This window comes from Plectropomus leopardus, chromosome 20 (assembly GCF_026936395.1).
Source record: "Plectropomus leopardus strain MGB_pleo_1.0 chromosome 20, ASM2693639v1, whole genome shotgun sequence".
In the NCBI taxonomy this organism is placed as follows: domain Eukaryota; kingdom Metazoa; phylum Chordata; class Actinopteri; order Perciformes; family Serranidae; genus Plectropomus; species Plectropomus leopardus.
Genome location: NC_142195.1, coordinates 2,383,154 through 2,402,090, shown reverse-complemented (window position 1 = coordinate 2,402,090; position 18,937 = coordinate 2,383,154). Strand labels below are relative to the sequence as shown.

The 18,937-nt window shown below is 38.5% G+C and overlaps 1 protein-coding gene across 1 annotated transcript in view; it reads right to left on the bottom strand.

Annotated features, from left to right (window-relative positions):
- The window catches only part of pip5kl1 (phosphatidylinositol-4-phosphate 5-kinase-like 1), a 42,595-nt gene extending 24,185 nt beyond the window's left edge, over positions 1-18,410 (bottom strand). Inside the window, exons 1-3 of the mRNA XM_042509829.2 lie at positions 18,306-18,410; positions 17,921-18,162; positions 7,452-7,667 (exon numbers count right to left, since the gene is read on the bottom strand). Coding sequence (XP_042365763.1) covers positions 7,452-7,667 — 216 coding nt within the window. The 5' untranslated portion in view covers positions 17,921-18,162; positions 18,306-18,410. The remainder of the gene's footprint in view (positions 1-7,451; positions 7,668-17,920; positions 18,163-18,305) is intronic.
- Positions 18,411-18,937: the final 527 nt, after the last annotated feature.

The following is an 18,937-nucleotide window of genomic DNA, read 5'->3' as shown; positions in this document are numbered from 1 at the left end:
CAAAAGGGGAGTTGTACATGAAAATCTCATAAAAATTAACTCATCTCCTGTCATACAGCATCATAACAGGAGAATTAAATGCGGACTCTTGAACGTTAGATCCTTATCAACCAAGGCTCATTTAGTCACTGATTTAATATTGGATAACCATATTGATTTATTATGCCTCACTGAGACCTGGCTTTGTCCTGAAGAGTACGTTAGCCTGAATGAATCCACTCCTCCTGGTCATATAAATAGTCACGTTGCGCGGGACACTGGCCGAGGAGGGGGAGTCGCTGCTATTTTTGATTCAAGCTTAGCAATTCACACTAAGGCCAAGTTAAACTATAATTCATTTGAAAGCCTTTTTCTTAGTCTTTCTCACCCATCCTGGAAAACTTTACAGCCAATTCTATTTGTCATAGTGTACCGCGCCCCCGGCCCATACTCTGAATTTCTATCTGAGTTCTCTGAGCTTATATCAAGTTTAGTGCTCAAATCAGACAAAATTATTATCGTAGGGGATTTTAACATTCACATGGATGTTAATAGTGATAGCCTTAGTTCTGCTTTCTCCACACTTTTGGATTCAATTAGCTTCAGTCAGTGTGTACATAAACCCACCCACCGCTACAATCACACCCTCGATTTAGTCCTTGCATACGGCATTGATATTGCAGATTTATTAGTCTTTCCTGAGATTCCTGCTCTGTCAGACCATTATTTGATAACTTTTAATTTTTTATTACTTGACTACAAGCCTCTCAGTAAGAGCTACTCTTCTAGATGTCTATCTGATTCAGCAGTGGCTAAATTTAAGAAACTAATTCCCTCTGCTTTGACATCATTACCATGTCTTACAACTCCTGAGCACACTACTACTAACTTAAGTCATTCCCAAATTGACTGTCTCATCGATAATGCTACTGGCTCACTGCGATCAGCTCTCGACACTGTTGCACCCTTCAAGAAGAAAATAATGAAACAAAAAAAATTAGACCTATGGTTTAACCTCCAGATTCGCAAATTGAAACAAACATCGCGAAAATTTGACAGACATTGGCGTTCGACCAAACTGGAAGAGTCCCGTTTAGTCTGGCTGGACAGTCTTAAAGTCTATAAGAAGGCCCTCCGCCATGCCAGGGCAAACTATTATTCATCACTAATTGAGGAAAACAAAAACAATCCCAGGTTTCTTTTCAACACTGTAGCCAGGTTGACTCAGAGTCACAGCTCTATAGAGCCCTGTATTCCTTCGGCCCTAAGCAGTGACGACTTTATGAATTTCTTTAATAATAAAATCATAACTATTGGAGATAAAATCCATCACCTCTTACCCTCAACTGACCTGACCCCGAACTCAGATAGCCTGATTATGGCAGCAAGGCCCGAAATTTATCTAGACCATTTCTCCCCCATTGACCTTCATCAACTCTATACTTTGGTTTCTGCATCTAAGCCATCAACATGCCTGCTAGACCCCATCCCAACTAAGCTCCTTAAGGAAGTTTTACCTTTATTAGACAACTTTTTATTAGATATAATCAATGCGTCTTTATTAACAGGTTATGTACCCCAATCTTTTAAAGTAGCTGTCATTAAACCTCTTCTAAAGAAGCCCACTCTCGATCCTGAGATTTTAGCTAACTATAGACCGATATCTAATCTCCCCTTTATTTCTAAAATCCTTGAGAGAGTGGTTGCTCATCAGCTCTGTGACTTTCTCCGAGACAACAGTTTATTCGAGGACTTTCAGTCAGGCTTTAGAGTTCATCATAGCACAGAGACGGCACTAGTAAAAATTAATAACGACTTATTTATCGCTTCTGACACAGGTCTGGTCTCTGTTTTAATCCTATTAGATCTCAGTGCTGCATTTGACACCACTGACCATCAAATCTTACTGCACAGACTTGAAACCTCAATTGGCCTTAAGGAACGTCACTAGCCTGGTTTAAGTCATACTTATCAGATCGTTCCCAATTTGTTCACATCAATGATCAACCCTCCGCACATACAAAGGTCTGCTTTGGAGTGCCACAAGGTTCGGTGCTTGGACCAATCCTTTTCACTTTAGATATGCTTCCTCTAGGCAACATAATTAGAAAACATTCCTTAAATTTCCATTGTTATGCTGATGATACGCAATTATATCTATCTATGAAACTAGATGAAACTGATCAGCTATCTAGACTTCAAACATGTCTTAAGGATGTAAAAGCCTGGATGAGCCGTAATTTCCTGATGTTGAATTCAGACAAAACTGAAGTTATTGTTCTTGGCCCAAAACACCTCAGAAACTCCTTTTCCAACAATTTAATTTCTCTAGATGGCATTACCTTGGCCTCTAGCACAACTGTAAGGAACCTCGGAGTTTTATTTGACCAGGATTTATCCTTTGCCTCCCATATAAAACAAACTTCAAGGACGGCTTTCTTTCACTTGCGTAACATCGCAAAAATTAGACATATCCTGTCCCAAACAGATGCTGAAAAATTAGTACATGCATTTGTCACTTCTAGGCTGGATTACTGTAATTCCCTATAATTTGGTTGCCCTAACAAATCTCTTAGGTCTCTCCAACTGGTGCAGAACGCTGCTGCACGTGTTTTAACGGGAAGCAAGAAAAGGGACCATATTTCTCCTGTTTTAGCTTCTTTGCACTGGCTCCCTGTGAAATCCAGGATTGAATTTAAAATCCTCCTCCTTACTTACAAAGCTCTAAATGGTCAGGCTCCATCCTATCTGTCACAGCTCATAGTTCCTTACCAACCCTCAAGATCACTGCGCTCTGAAAACGCAGGGTTACTTGTGGTTCCCAAAATTTCCAAAAGTAGGTTAGGAACCAGAGCCTTCAGTTACCATGCTCCTCTCCTATGGAACCATCTTCCATTTTCGGTCAGGGAGGCAGACACCGTTTCAACTTTTAAGGGTAGGCTTAAGACCTTCCTCTTTGATAAAGCTTATAATTAGGGCTGGCTCAGGCTGCCTGGACCAGCCCATAGTTAGGCTGACATAGGTTTAACCTGCCGGGGGACTTCCTCTGATACGCTGAGCTCCTTTCCTTCTCTCAATGCCGCCATCAGAAATCATGCATGTCTGTTAACTGCATTGCCATGTGCAAGCTTAGCTTAGCTCTGTGATAGCCATGTGGTACTCTCACTGCCTGGGGCTCGCGATTACAGAGCCTGGGTCTGTTGAACTGCACTACGCTAATCCTGTTGCCTCTCGGGAGCATTCCTGCTCCCTTGTTTCCTAGTTTCCCTGGATCCTGGCCGTAACCTTGACTGTGCCTGACCGTGGTGATAGCTGTGCTGATGCCGCGACCCTGCCTTTGGTTGTGCTTGTGCTGTGGCTGTACTGATTCTGTGCTCCCCGCTCGCCCTGATCGTGGTCTGGTCCTGGTTGCGCCGATGCTGTGATCTTGCCTTTGGACACCTCCCTTTCAACATATGCATGAGACTGTTATCATCTCTATCAACATCATCATAGAGAGCAATTACTAATTCCACACCTACCATTATTGTAAGACATGCATCTGTTTCTATTATTGCTGTGCCCCCCACCCCCCCTCCTCTCTCCCCACCCTCTCTCCCCTCTCTCTCTCTTTCCTTGTTGGCCATGATTGTATTTCATTTGCTATTTACGACATCTATTGCTCGTCTGTCCGTCCTGGAAGAGGGATCCCTCACTATCCTCTACCGCTCTTCCTGAGGTTTCTTCCTCTTTTTTTTTCCCCGTTACAGGGGTTCTTTTTGGGGAGTTTTTCCTTGGGTGATGTGAGGGTCTAAGGGCAGAGGGATGTCGTACACTGTAAAGCCCTCTGAGGCAAACCATGTTTTGTGATAATGGGCTATATAAATAAAACTGACTTGACTTGACTTGACAGATATCACAATGATCAGGCACAGCCAGGGTTACAGTCAGGATCAGGGAAAGCTAGGAAACAAGGGAGCAGGAATGCTCCGGAGAGGCAATGGGATTAGCGTAGTGCAGTTCAACAGACCCAAGGTGGTGATCAGTAAAAAGGATTAGCACTCAATGAGGATCCTAGAGTCACTGATCAGCAATTACAACTTAAATATGAATGCCAGAGAGCAGTAATAGAAAAGAAAGAAAGAGAGGAAGCAGAGCCAGAGTGGCAGGTCTGAACGGACTCAAAACCACCCCCGCTGGATCGGGACAAAAGCTCTGCCACCTCCCCCTCCTCCCCGTCACACGGACGGGAATTTCAACTGAGCACAAGAAACTTGTGTTCCAGGAATATACACAATAACGAATCTAGGATCACTAATTAGCTATTCTGGCTTAAATATAAAGGTCAGAGAGCAGTGTTAGTCCCACTGCTCTCTGACCTCTGGCAGGTTAAACCTATGTCAACCTCACTATGGGCATCACTGTGTACAACCCCAGGCAAAAATTATGGAATCACCAGTCTTGGAGGATGTTCATTCAGTTGTTTAATTTTGTAGAAAAAAAGCAGATCACAGACATGCCACAAAACTAGTCATTTAAAATGGCAACTTTCTGGCTTGTTTTCCAATGATCAATGGCTAGACATCTGTGACCACACAGAAAACAGACTGTGTGGGTTTGTGGAGAGCAGACAGTCATAATTCACCTCAATATACTGGCTCCATGCCTGGATTACTTGTTGTTGCCACTGACAAAGAAATTATGCAACCATCTAGACGCCATTTCCCAAACAGATGTATGTCATACCACATGCTTTCATTTACCCTGTCTCCACTTGTTAGTTTTCTGGAAATCTCACAAACATTTTAGTGTTGAAGCACTATTTCTAAGCCTAATGGGTATGACATTTGAATTTAAATAATACCTGAAACACAATACTTTGGGTTTATCCCGTCATTTTTCTGAACCTTTACCTTGACTGAAAGATAACACAAATGGTAATGACTTGGCTGCACTGTGTGGAGTGTGCTGGGATGCAGTACAAGGCAGGTGTCCATTACAGATTCGCACAGAACCTAAAAAATGTCGATAAACATAACTGCAAGATGACTGTGTTTCCACTGAGTGGACTGTGTTCTGCGTCTTCTCCTCTCGCGATAACATTCTAAGAAGCATGACAATGGATGATCAAAACGTCAGCAGCTTTATTTCTATTGCATGAAACATTAAACTTTTGTTGCGGTATGACCTTTCGTTCACACGACAACGACGATTTGGGCATCAGAAAACTTTTGAAACTGCGCACTAGCCATCATTATCCCCAATAACATAGGTGTGTTATCCGAGTGGTAATGGAAAGGCAAGCTCCTTGTACATGGGAGCAACCATGTACAGGGAAAATATCTGTATATATGGATAGAGTAATAATAATATCTAAAAAATATTGGTACTGCAACATGACATATATTATTGACTTTTGTCATGATTACAGAGGCAAGTGTCATTCTTAGCCTAAATTACATAAACATGAAAAATGTGGTTGTATGCTTCCCTAAACCAAGTTGCAGTTACAGTTGACTTTAATGTCTGTCCAGACTCATCTGTTGCCAGGAATGCTAACAATGCTTCAAATTTAGATGTTTCTGCAAACAAGCATCAAGCACAGTTTTGAAATTACTGTCTCTAATTCAGTTATGGTGTTGGATTCAGAAAAAAAAAATTATGATTTCACAGTTTATTCTATTAGAGGTTTTTTTTTTAGGTAACAGTGACCTTGACTTTTGACCACAAAAAAACTAATCAGTTCATCCTGGAGTCCAAGTGAACATTTGTGCCAAATTTGGGGAAATACTCTAAAGGCCTGTTTGAGATATCACATTAAAAGAATGAGAGAGAGGCAAGTTCACAGTGACCTTCACCTTTTGACCTTAGACCAGCAAATTCTAATCAGCTCATCTTTGAGTCCAAGCGGACGTTTGTGCCAAATTTGAAGAAATTCTGTCGAGGCATTCTTGAGATATTGCATTCACAAGAATAGAAAAGAAGGAGGCACAGAGGGACAGAGGGACGGAAGGACGGAGGTACAGACAGACAACATAATGCCTTCAGCCATGACTATTGCCGGCATAAAAAGACTTGTAATGATAAATATGAAAACCTAAAAATAGGCCAGCTTTTATGAGGCACAGAGTTATTCCTTTGTGACCACCAGTTGACCTTTGACCTTTTATATATAAATTTTCAACACATAATTTTTTTTTAGTAGATGTTTTTTTGTAAAATTTTGTCAGAATAAGTGTATGGATTCTTGAGTTATGGACAATACATGTTTTGTGAGGTCACAGGGACCTTTGACCACTAAATTCATTGAGCGCAAGTGGACGTTTATGCGGAATTTGAAGAAGATCCTCCCAAGGCCTTCTTGAGAAACCGCATTCGCAAGAATAAGAAAGACAGATGGACAGACTATCAGAAAACAGCCAAAGACATACCGATAATGAAACATGAAAAAAAAAGTTCATATAAATGACTTTTGTCACCCTTACAATTATTTTTTACAATATATTTTTGGAACACATTTCCTAGTTTGGTTTGTTGTCATGGGTTCAGTGAGCTCCAGTGTCAGCTGTGGAGTCATGAGACGCCTCTTTTCCATTTCAGAGCGGATTTACGGATCATGTATCAGAGATAATGATAACTCTGGGAAGCGTGAGTCACAAGGAAGGATGTGTGTATAATTTCTGTGTGTTCGGATATGACTAAGAATAGTTTTGGACACACCTTTCTGCAACCGGAGACTACGTTTTTTTTTGAAGTGTTGCAACCACCGCTGCAACTGCTGACTATTATAACTAACTTCCTTTTTTTCAGCACACCAGCATCACCTCATGCACTACTTTTGCCCCATGTCTCAACCTCCACTCGGTGCATATTTAACCAAAGTAGTATATATGTTCTCCATAAACATTTTCTGTAGCTCAGTTACTATGAAGTTTTTCACATCTCACAATGGTTTACTGATGAGAATTCACTCATTTTCCATTTGAAAAAAAACATTTTCAAACTAATTTTTCTGTACTCTAGTAATAAAAAAGACATGTCGAATCATTTGTCAGTAGGAGAGCGCTAATAGCACTAGAGGCAGTGTGCAGCAATATTTTCTCTGGCTAACCGGCTCAAGCCTGAACTAACACGATTAGGTCTAAGGATGATATACCACAACAAGACATATCATTAGTGTTCTCTAGTGCCACATGGTGGACACAGGAAGTGGTACAAAATTTGTGACCCCCGACATGCAAAGATGTGAGGGCTCATTTTATTCTTCTCTTTATCACTGGCGAGGGCTATTCATTTTCCACATATTAGATTTGGCCATATTTACTTTGAAACTTGCATAATTTTTTAACGCACAGACAGTGACAGTGAAGCCCTGCCTGTAATATCGTGACCCTAAACACTGTACTTCCATCCAAATACCACCTGGGGAGATTTAAAGTTTGTGCAAGTATGTGTAAGTGAATAAAATGGTGCCTCAGCTAACCCGTACTCACTGTAGGTGCATTGTCAATGGTGCTTTGGGTGGCTGCTGCCAATCCCTCCTTCATCATGCAGGTCAGGCCGTAGAACTCATGCTGCTGGTCGATCTCAAACAAGCCCAGAAGCTTCCACTGCTGCCTCAAACCTCCCCACCTCCTCCTCTTCACGGTGCCGGAGCCCTGACGGTGACCTGACATCCCCCGGCCACCTGCGGCTGCTGACATCTCCATCTGGGACACAGAAAAATACACAAATCCAGATTTTATGACTGCTGTACAATCACCTGACACAGCCAGTGTAAACACAGAGGAGGTTTTCAAAGCTGCGTCAAAAAGAAATCAAAGAGAAAGTCGAGGCCAGAGAGGCCAGCGGCAAGCACAAAGGACAGCTGACTGTCAGTTGAGTTCTTAACGGAGTAACTATGGAAACCAACACAAAGAGATAATAGCCTCATGGGCTGGTCTGGGGTTAATGGCATAACAACCACCACCTCTCTTTATTAAAACCAATTTTAAATGTTCAAAAAAGGCTAAGGAAGAAAAAAAAGCAAATAAAGTCGCAATAATTAGTGTTCTTATAAATTAGTATATACAGTATATGAACATAAAGCCAAATTGGTCATTTTGGAAGCTGCATAACCTTTAGTGCCCACTTTAATATCACACACACACGTATATGCGCACAAAATGCACTTTTCAAAATCAAGCTTTAAAAAATATGATACATTAAAATGAGTTTCTACTTTTATTGAGTTTATTTTTAACCAATTTGAATCCTAATCATTGATATCAAATATTCATACATAATCCTAATTTTAACCATTTAAATGCCAGGCTTTTGTCATATTGCGTTTTTAGATTAAAAAAAAAAAAAGAATTATTTCCAGTATACTACATGTTAAGTAGATTTTTTTTATGATGGCAGTCTGGGATATGTCAATGATTAGCAGCAACCTCCTTTAAAAAAATCAAACTTTTCCCCTTAAGGCCCTTTTATGTCACTGGATCATATCTAAAAATATTAAACATGAAACATTTAACATTTAACTCCAGTCCTCATCATGTATAGCAAATGTGAATTAATTTTCATAAATTTAACCCTCTAAATGCCAGTTCAGTAACATAAAGCTGTTTTTTTTTTACACAAAAATTAAATTATTTTCTATTTGATGAATGCAAAGTGGGTTTTTTTGTGCAGGGATTATCAGCCTGGGATATGTCAATGATTAGCAACAACACTGATTTTTATCAATTATTATTTTTTGTTCTATTACAAAAAATACAAAATCTCACTGTCCCTCCTGCAGCCCTAAAAGGTATACCATTAATAAATAGCCTTCATAAAAATATCACACATGAAAAACAAATAATACAAGCTGCAACAGGGGCAGTGACCATTTCTAAGGCTTGCTCTAAGTTGAAAAGCAGCTGGAAGCGTTGCTTCATGTTTGCAAACAGGTAGAAATTATGCCCCTGGCTAAATTTCTAACTTCTCAGCTGCACCTGTATAAACAAATTGAAGCACCTAGTTGCCTTATTTACATTTTGCTCTGCAGGTATTCACTGCTTTTTGGTTCCCAAACTTTTATTTTTATGCAGACATAGCTACAAAGGTCATGTTGACATAAGGGGATTTTTGCTCACTTTTTTAATCGTTTCACTTAAAACACTATAATCAAAGAAAAAGCCATGAGAGCCACTGATTTTAAAGACCACTTGGTTTTCATCAATACATTTATTTCAACACAGATTTCTGTGTGTGTTTTGGCTACACCTACACACTCACTCACACACAGACACACACACACACACACACACACACACTAATTTCTCAATACACATACACACCAGACTTTGACATCCATAGAACTCACAGAAAATCGTTTTAGTTGAAATAATTTATTCCACTGGCCTGCAGTCACTGTTACATCCTATCAGTTCAAACAAGGTAATTATCTCCCACAATGTATCTCTGCAAACATGGGGAAATGGTGACATCTGGTGGTGATTTTTTGTGCTTGCATTTTTTTTAGCCTCTGAATGACAGGGTTATAGAGGAATGAACAGGATTTCACATTTCTGTATTGCAATGGCTGTAGAATGAAAATAAGTGCCTTCAATGATAGTCAATGGGGACAAAAAGGGCTCCAGGGGGAAGACTGAGCTTTTTTTCAAAATTCATTCAATGAACATCTTTGTCAGATATCATTATCTCAACATAATAACTGCCAAAATGAGAGCAATACAATATAATTGAAAAGCCCTAAAAGAGTCGCAGGAGGGCCTGGGGGTTAAACAAAAGTACACAGTCTTGCTAAAATGTATTCCATATGCATGAACACAGTCAAAATTATCAAAAAAATGAAGAATGAAAAGCACGTAAAATAATCCAAACAGTCCATAAGCGTTAATCTGTACAGCATTTAAAAGCTGGTAGAGTCAGATGACCAAAATGCACGCAGCGCTCCACTGTTGCCCAAAAATGATTAAAAACACATTAATAAGCCACACTGTTGCACTGGGTGACAAGTTGCTTTGTTACCACGAACACACACGCACTGTACTTTTTTTGTTTTTTCTTGGACTCAATCACACATACATTGTCCTTTTGCCCAAAACACTTATAAGACTGCAAAATGTGGATTAATCCACCACTGAAAATAGTCCCCTGTAATTGTATTATTTTCCCTTGTTTGAGTAACATTTACTAAAATCCACAGACAACAGCTACATGGCAATGTGCAGATGATGTTATTGATTAAATCAACAGCCTATTTGATAGAGGCCATAAAGAGCACACCAGATATTGCATTCTGTTGTCATTCCAAAGTCATCATTTTTTAAATATTAATTAATTTATTTATTTTGATTTAATTACATATATGACTTAAGACATCATGGGCCATTCTAACTGGGGCTGGGGAGGGAAGGGGAGCATTCGACAAAAGGTTAACTTTCCTGGTGGAGTATCAATAAACGTAAAATTTAGAAAACATATGGCCACATATGGATAAGATAAGGCTATGTATTTATGATTTATTATTATACTCTTCACAAAAATAAATAAAAATTTGCTCACAAAAAGATTTTGTAATATTTATGCAAACTTTACAACCACCCATTGCAACTGCTTCAGTAAATGATTTGGGTAAAAAAAAAAAATAAATAAAAGCCATGTCCAAGTCGTTTATATTTTGTCCCTCTTCAGATAATTAAAAACTCCCATTTAAGAATCTTTTTGTGTGTGTGAGTCTAACTAAAACTTAACCTGCAGCCTGTAGCCTCCTCTCTTTCCTATTCCTTTAGCAGTCACATTACAACATTAACCTCCATTGTAAATTAGCCAGCTATGCTATTGGGTAGTTCCATAGCAACAAGCATGATGCAAAGCCTCTTGTTCCTTTTCAGCTCTTCTCTCTGTGACACTCACAGCTTCACTTTGCATTTGACTGTGAAACAAAAGCTGTGATTGTGTTTGATGGTCCGCCCGAGCGCTCAGGCTGTCGGGGTTTGGACTCATCTTTAAGAGAGCTGTTCAAACAGGCAGAGAGCATAACATAAATTCTTCATTAGAATCATTCTGATGTGAATCCTGCCTTGTGTTATTGATGGAGAATAGCTGACATTAAGGTGACTTTGTTGGGGTTGAAAAGGTTAAATATAAGCAAGAGTATCGAGGGTGGATACATAGTGGCATCACTTGTTCACTGAATCTGTTTCTGTTGCAATAAGTCACATACATATTTTTATTGAAACATCAAATTTCCAAAAGTATAAAAACATTTGATATATTTCAAGATTTGTATTTTCAATTTACAGCACACGTATATTTTTTTAATTGAAAATCCACTTACTGTTAACTTTCTGTAAAGGCTTTGAGCTGTGCCATCTTCATTGTATGATGAAGTATGTCTCCATGGGTGTAATGTCTACAGGTCTTTAGTATGTTCCTGCATTGCGTTTCTATATTTTAACATTTTTGCGTTGATAACTTAAATATGACAGAATCTAGGCTTTCTTTGGGTGGCATTTAAAAGGATAATTCACACAAAAATGAAAATTCAATCATTATCTCATTATATTAGGGTCAAAATGTAGCCTGCTACAGACAGTCAGGCTTGTTGTTTTTAGCCGAGCCGATTTCCAGAAAACTTGTGCCCCCTACTGCCAATTAAGAGGATTGCAGAGTTAGCAGTTAACGATGTACAAAACGGTCAATGAGGTAGTTTTCACATATGCTAGAGCGGTCCCTTGGTGCACACCAGAAACGAAAATTATACACTTTCATTTTTCAGCGAGTACAGCTCGCTTTCACACACCTTTGTTTTTACACTGGTCCAAAGGCCGCACCACTGGTGGAGCGGCATGTTTCAATGACTCCCAAGTCCTGACCGAAAAAGAAGTGCTGAGAAGTAAAGAGAAATAAATGATGTGCACAATGGAGCCACAACAACTACACATTAATATTGTGTCGATGCACTGGAAATGCCAAATGCGCATTTTAAGACAATCCAGGAGAAGATGTAAATTAATTAATGTTTTTGATTCTTTTAAGCTAAAACTTGTGGAGTACACCACATAGTTGGGGCAGATCGGGGTTGGGAGGTTTTACACCACAAAAGGACCAAACCAGAGTCGGCTGGTAGCCATACCGAGACCACCAGAGGACCAGAGTGCAACTGCTGTGTTCACACAGGCCAAGACATACCGCACTCGGACCCAAAGTTGGATTGGGAAGACCTAAACAATGCCTGTGTGAAAACACCCGAAAACCTTCAACCATGAGAGGACTTTGAGCACAGTCATACACAGAAAATTAGCCTGACTGGTCCAGTTGTATGCAAGATTAGCCAGACAGGTATAAACACTTTCACAAGTACATACACATGAACACACACCACCAAACATATGATCCCTCCAGACTTATGCCTGGAGGAGATAATTAAACCCACAGCCCTCTGTGAATCTCACAACAACCCAACACTAATTAAACCTGCAAGCAGCAATGAAAGGGCCCTCGCACCCCCACATATATCAGGGTTCCTTGCGGACTCCAACTGACACAGTTGCTTATTTCTGTAAAGGTCAGATAATGCACACAGAGTTTCGACCCTGGAGTGAGATATTTCACATGATGTAGTACTTCCAGCAGCCACTAGGCGGCAGTGGAGGGGACACAATTTCCATGTCATCTTGGTGTACAGAATTTTTAGAACAAACCATGTAAATATCATGTACAGTAAATCCAATGATAATTGTCCTTAAGGCTTACTCCCTGTTGCCAGTAGGTGGCGCTATTACAAATAGTGAAAATTGTCATACTGATGTGTTCAGGGTGGGACCCTTATCAGACCTATGAAGTTTCAGGCAGATCAGACAATGTACACCAAAGTTAAACAATTTCCTGTTTTATGGCAAGACATCATTTTTGAGCATGTTTAGACCTCCAAAAATTGCGATTCATTTGGCAGAAAAATAATAATAATTCCTTGCATTCCAAGAGGGTCCTCTCCCCGGTCAGTGCTCGGGCCCTAAATATAAGACACCTAGGGGGTATTCCATCAATGTAAGTTAAGACAAATTCCTTTTAAATAATGGGAAAAAATGTTGGAACAACTTTATTTTTACAAATGATTACCTGAAAATGTGTGTTTAACAAATAAATAAATTTGGTAAATAAGTATATACCATTTTATAATTTATTTTAAATAAAGTGGAAAACTTGGTTGGAACAAATTAACTTGTAAGGGTTATCACCAAAAAAACTTGTGTTCATAATTAATTAAATACTTACATATTTATGAAGGTTTTAAGGTTATTCCACATAAAAATAAGTTTTTCACATTATATAAAAATGAATTCATAAGTGTTATGTACTGTCACCATAATTCTGAACACGTTTCTAAGTTGAGAACTAGTAAAGATTTAATTTGTCCCAAAACATTTCCCTTATTATTTAAAAGGAATTTTAAAGCATTATGTGTTCAATTATATTAATTATGACCACAGTTGATTCCTCATAATATTATGTTATTGCAACTAATTTTTTTTACAATTAATTTAAAGGAATTTTTAAGAAAGCCAAGCTAACCTGGAAATGCTCAGTTTAAACTAAATTATATGCAGTATTACTTAGGAGAACTGACATACATACACTGCATTTGTTGTAAAAAAAAAAAACAAAACAAAAAACATCAAAAGACACGTTACAGAACCCTCTCTACTATCTGTAAACAAAAAGGAGAACGCCCAGTTATTACAGCGCTGAGCCTTCTCTGCCAACTCATTCAAGGTGTAAATTATAGTTTATCATTTATAAAGTAACAAAAAGATGACAATAACCATTATAAACCACTATGTTCTGAACAGACAAATCATCAACACTAACAAAAAAAGTGACATTTGCGTTTTGGAACATAAAATAGAAAACTTTACTGCAAACCACAATCTGCTCAGTCCATCACAAGGAATGATGGGAATTGGAATTTTAAAATCTTTAAAACGAGGGTTATTGTGAATAAAATGAGAATTAACTCTTTCACTCTCTCCCTCACTTAAACTAGCAAGACTGATGGAAATAAGCCAGGCTTTTTCTTTACCCACCTTGATGGAATACCCCTCAGGTTTTTATCATCCCAGCTACTTTACACTAGTTGCTTGGACAGACTGTTAGTTATTTGATGCTTTCAAATAGCTTCAAATTACTAATTTGATTTGGAATTTATCATCATGATCAACAGCTGTGCCAGTCGGTGTGTGCTCACAATCAATGGCAAAGGGTTTTTGTTATATATATATATACACACACATATATATATAAGGCATGGGAAAAAAAATAAACCACACGTGGGCAGGCAGCGGGTGAGAATATAATTATTTTTCAGTATTAAATGATGTGCAGAGTATGTGTAATATGACAACTAAATCACTATAATCAAGCCACAGTTCCTTTAATTTTGAAAGTCAACGACACAAGTTGAATGTTTGACCCCGTCATTACATTCATCACCAATCTGACAGCAGCGAAAGTCCCCTGTGACCTGCCCCAAAGAAGGCAGGGTCACCACAGAAGAGAAGAGACCCACTGCTCATGCCCCAAGTGCGGTTGTGACGTCACTGTTTTCAAAGGATCCGTGCATGTTGGGTCATAGGACTTCTATTAACAGGTCTGGGCGGGTGTGGTGTTGACTTGGACATAATAACAAGTGTACGTTGGTTCTGGTACCAACCTCTATAGCTTTGGGCGGGTGCGGGTTTTCACAAACGGACCCGTGCAGGACTGTCATCGGTTGTATCAGAGACATTTTGGCTTCCTGTTTGTACTGTGAGGGTAAGTGAGGACAATTTTTATATACAGTCTACGGATCACAGCAGCTGATGCTGGAAAGACAAATCAATCAGTCTGTTTTAGATTGTACTGGCTACCAGCTATCATTGGAACATGGTCAACATTGCACACTGTGGTAAATAATGAAAGCATTACGACTAATAGAGCGAAAGATGAGCTGAGTGAAATAATCGCTGTCACAATGAGACCGCCCACCTTATTTGACACTTTCCCATAAAGTATTTCTCATGTATATGCCTGTCTGTGACAACTGGAAACAACAGTTTATTGTCCTCCCAGATAATTCTCTCCTCAGTATATTGTGTCCTGCACTGTCTTTATGCTCATTTTGTACTGCATCTGTACCCCTGAGGGGCTCTACATACCAGTGGTGTAAAGTATTTTTGGGGAGTATCTTTACTTGACTTTTAAAATTTCTGTCAACTTTCTCTTTCAACTCTACAATATTTCTTAAATAAAATGTATACTTTTACGCCACTACATTTTCCCTAAGCATCTTAGTTACTTAGGAAGGGAAGGGATTTTGTTCATTAAATCCTTAAAGTTGTGATGAGGACTTTGTTTGAGGTGGTGCATCTTATCAGGAAAAAAACTGAACATTTCCAAATTCTCACCACTAGCTTTTTATTAACAGCAATTACTTGTACTTTTACTTGCAATACTACAGACTACAAGCACTTTACACTTTTACACTTTAGGCTAACTGTTCATATTGTTCTCTCTTATTCCTTCATACAACTTTAAGTGTATATGAGGAGTTAAAGACTCAATGACAAATTCTTGCCCTGGGGCCTCCTAACAGGCTGATCCGGCCCTGGTTGGCACCCTCTGACTTTGTATTTGTCTTTTGAACATTATTTGTAACGACTTAAAACAGTTGGCAAATTACTCAAAAGAGTGGCGGCACTATCACTACTGTCTGGCCCAGTTTGGCTGCTACAGGCCTTGTCTTCTCTTTTTCTTCATTTACAAGTATTGGGAATCGCCATGATCGCCTGATGCCTCCTAATTCTGCTATTATTATTATTATTATTATTATTATTATTATTATTATTATTATGCATACTTCTATTATTATTACACATATGATTATTATTGTCACAAACATATGCTGTAATATATGCATGTAATATATGTACTATCATAAACTACATTTAACCTTATATAATCTTTTAAAGCACCTGCTTTAATATTACACCCACTCTTATTGCTCTGTGCACAAAATGTGCTTTTCAAAATCAAGCTCTAAAAAATATTATACATTATTATTTTCTACTTTCATTTAGTTTATTTTTAACCATCATCAGTCCTAATCGTAAATAATAAATATAAATATTCATTAATTTACAGAATTTTGACCCTTCATATATATATATATGTGTGTGTGTGTGTGTGTGTGTGTACATATATATATATATAAACATAACATGTGCCAAACAGACCCTAAGGGTTCATAATATTCATATTTTTATTACTATTGTTGTAGTCATAATTGTTAGAATTGTTGTTGCTGTGCATCTCTTCCTCTCCTCTCTCTCTCTGCCTCCCTCTCTTTATCTTTCTTTCTTATGTCTTATTTGTCATATGGATTACTGTAATTCTATTAAGTTTATCTATTCTCCAAACACAGCTTCTATTGGACATTTGTCCATCCTGGAAAAGGGATTCCTCCTCAGCTACTTTTCCTGAGGTTTCTCTATTTTTGGGGGGGGGGCATTTCCTTATCTGCAGTGAACATCAAATGACGGAGGGACGCTGTAAAGCCCTCTGAGGCAAATTGCGATTTGTGATTATAACCCTTTTAAGCTAAATTGAATTGAACTGAATTGAACTGAACTGAAAATGTGACATTTGCATCATGCTGAGAGTTTGACATCAGGTCCAATAAACATGTTGTCGTGTCAACACTGTCCCCCTCACACCACCAACGTGTCAGTGCAGTGATGCTGAGTGTGCAGCTTGTTGACAACCAGCACAAAGGCTGTCTTTTTAACTCTTGGATCCCGGGTTACTATAGGTCACTAACCTCTTTACTCACCACTATAATGGAATTAATGCACCTTTACTCAGATTATCCATCACAACAAACTGAATTTGCTAATTTAAAGAATTATGATGACTGAAAATACATCATAGTTTCACCAATAACAAATCATTATATGCTGCAGGAGCTGTTTCACCATGTAGCATGATTGACTGGTATCAGATAATATTAGGCTACAGTAAAGGTTCAGAGGGTGAATTTCTGCTTTCAATAGGAGCCTTGTGAACTGCATCCAACTGATGAGGAACATACTTAGTCAAAACTAGATTGTGTTTAACCCTTTAGAACCTGGATTGAGATCACACCTTTCACAAGTATTTAAATATTTGAAACATGAACAAGGTGACAACGAATTTACTTGACACAAAAAAATCTTCTCTTTTTTTTGAAGGGAAAATGTCCAGAAAGTGTGTTTATAATTATAATAATTTTATATTAAAAATTGTTTTACAGAAAATATATAAAATACACTTTTTTTTTTATTCTCAGTACTCTGATAGGTAAATAAATAAATCAAACTAATTTGCTCAGGTTTTAAAGACATCCCAGCCTGTGACACAAAGTCACCAGCAAATTAATTTTTCATTTAAAATCATGTTACAGAAAATATGTGATAAAATATGTAAAATAAATAAATGTTTGTAATGTAAATGATTTTCTTTTTTCAGCATGTTGTAAGGTCATTTTTTTGTTTGTTTGTTTGTTTGTTTGTTTGTTTTACATTTTTTGTGTTTATTTTGAGGTAAAAAAATTTTAAACTTCTTTACAATTTTTTGCTAATATCTGGACAATGTCTTGTTAAGTTGTTCGTTACCTTCTCATGTTTTTGAAAGAAATCAAACCAGTTTGCTCAAGTTTAAAGACATCCCACACAGTAACAAAATACCCTCTATATGGACCCAGCAGTTACGCATCAGTAAATTAGGATTGTTGTCTGAGTTATGTTAAGAAGCAGGATATATAAAAGGATGCATGTCGAGCTCTCTTACACAGCAGTGATGGGAAAATGAAAGCATGATTAAATCGCGGAATTAACCCATCAAATGCAGCCTGCTGTTGCATATTCAAGTTGTCATTAAGCGGGTTACTTGCCTCGGTGCGGCTCCTGGACGCAGAGCAGAATAGGTCGTTGTGTGTGTCCGCTGGTTTTGGTCTGTCCGTGTCTGACTGTGTGTGAGTGTGTGTGACACCAGTGTGTCACATGTCAGCGTGCAGACTGATAGTGTGATGACACGGAGCCTCGCGCTGCCTTCCCTGCGGTCACACCCATCCACTGTCACCGGCTGCCAGCTGCACTGCAGCCTGCGCACTCCTCACCTCACCAACACGCACATCTGCAGGGAATCAGCTGATGAGACGAGAAACTCTGCAACTAATATTTAAACGATGCATAAATATATCATCACTAACAATGCAATCGAAAAAATTCATGTCTCATATGAGTTTTAAAAGACGATAGCAATCCCCGCTGACTCACGGGGTCATGGCTGTGGTCCAGCAGCTCTCTGGGCTCCAGATACATCCTGTCTCCTGGAGGCAGCAGTAAAAGCAGCAAACAAATGGTGCAGTCAGTGATGAAAACTCTGTCAGAAAGAAAATAAACCTTTTAACCATTTAAAATTTACACTGGTTTTCTTGTGCCACATTCAGATGCCTTTCACTAACATTTAAACCTCTGAAAACTGAGAAAATTGGTTTGATTTTTTTCAAAAAATAAAAAAATGATGAGCAACTTGGTAAGAGGCTGGGAGGTGACATGAATGTGTTTTTTTTTTTAATTATTCTAAACGCGCATGCAAATTACTTAATCGTGTGCACGTTTTAGTAGGCTATACCTGTTTCGCACAAATGTAAGAATTGAGATAGCGCTTAATGCCAGTAACCACAACTGGAAAATACATCAAACTTGCTCTTTGTACTACATTGCTTGAGCTTTTGCTAGACTTTTGGCCCTTTAAAGGTATTAAAACAGAATAAAAGGAACTGTGCGGGCTATAATCTGTCAAAGATGATCACTATGAATGAGATCAAGTTATTCTGAGGCAGAAACAGCCTGTCAGTGAGAATATAGAAGGTGCAATCACTTTTTGATAGGTTGGAAAAGTGCAT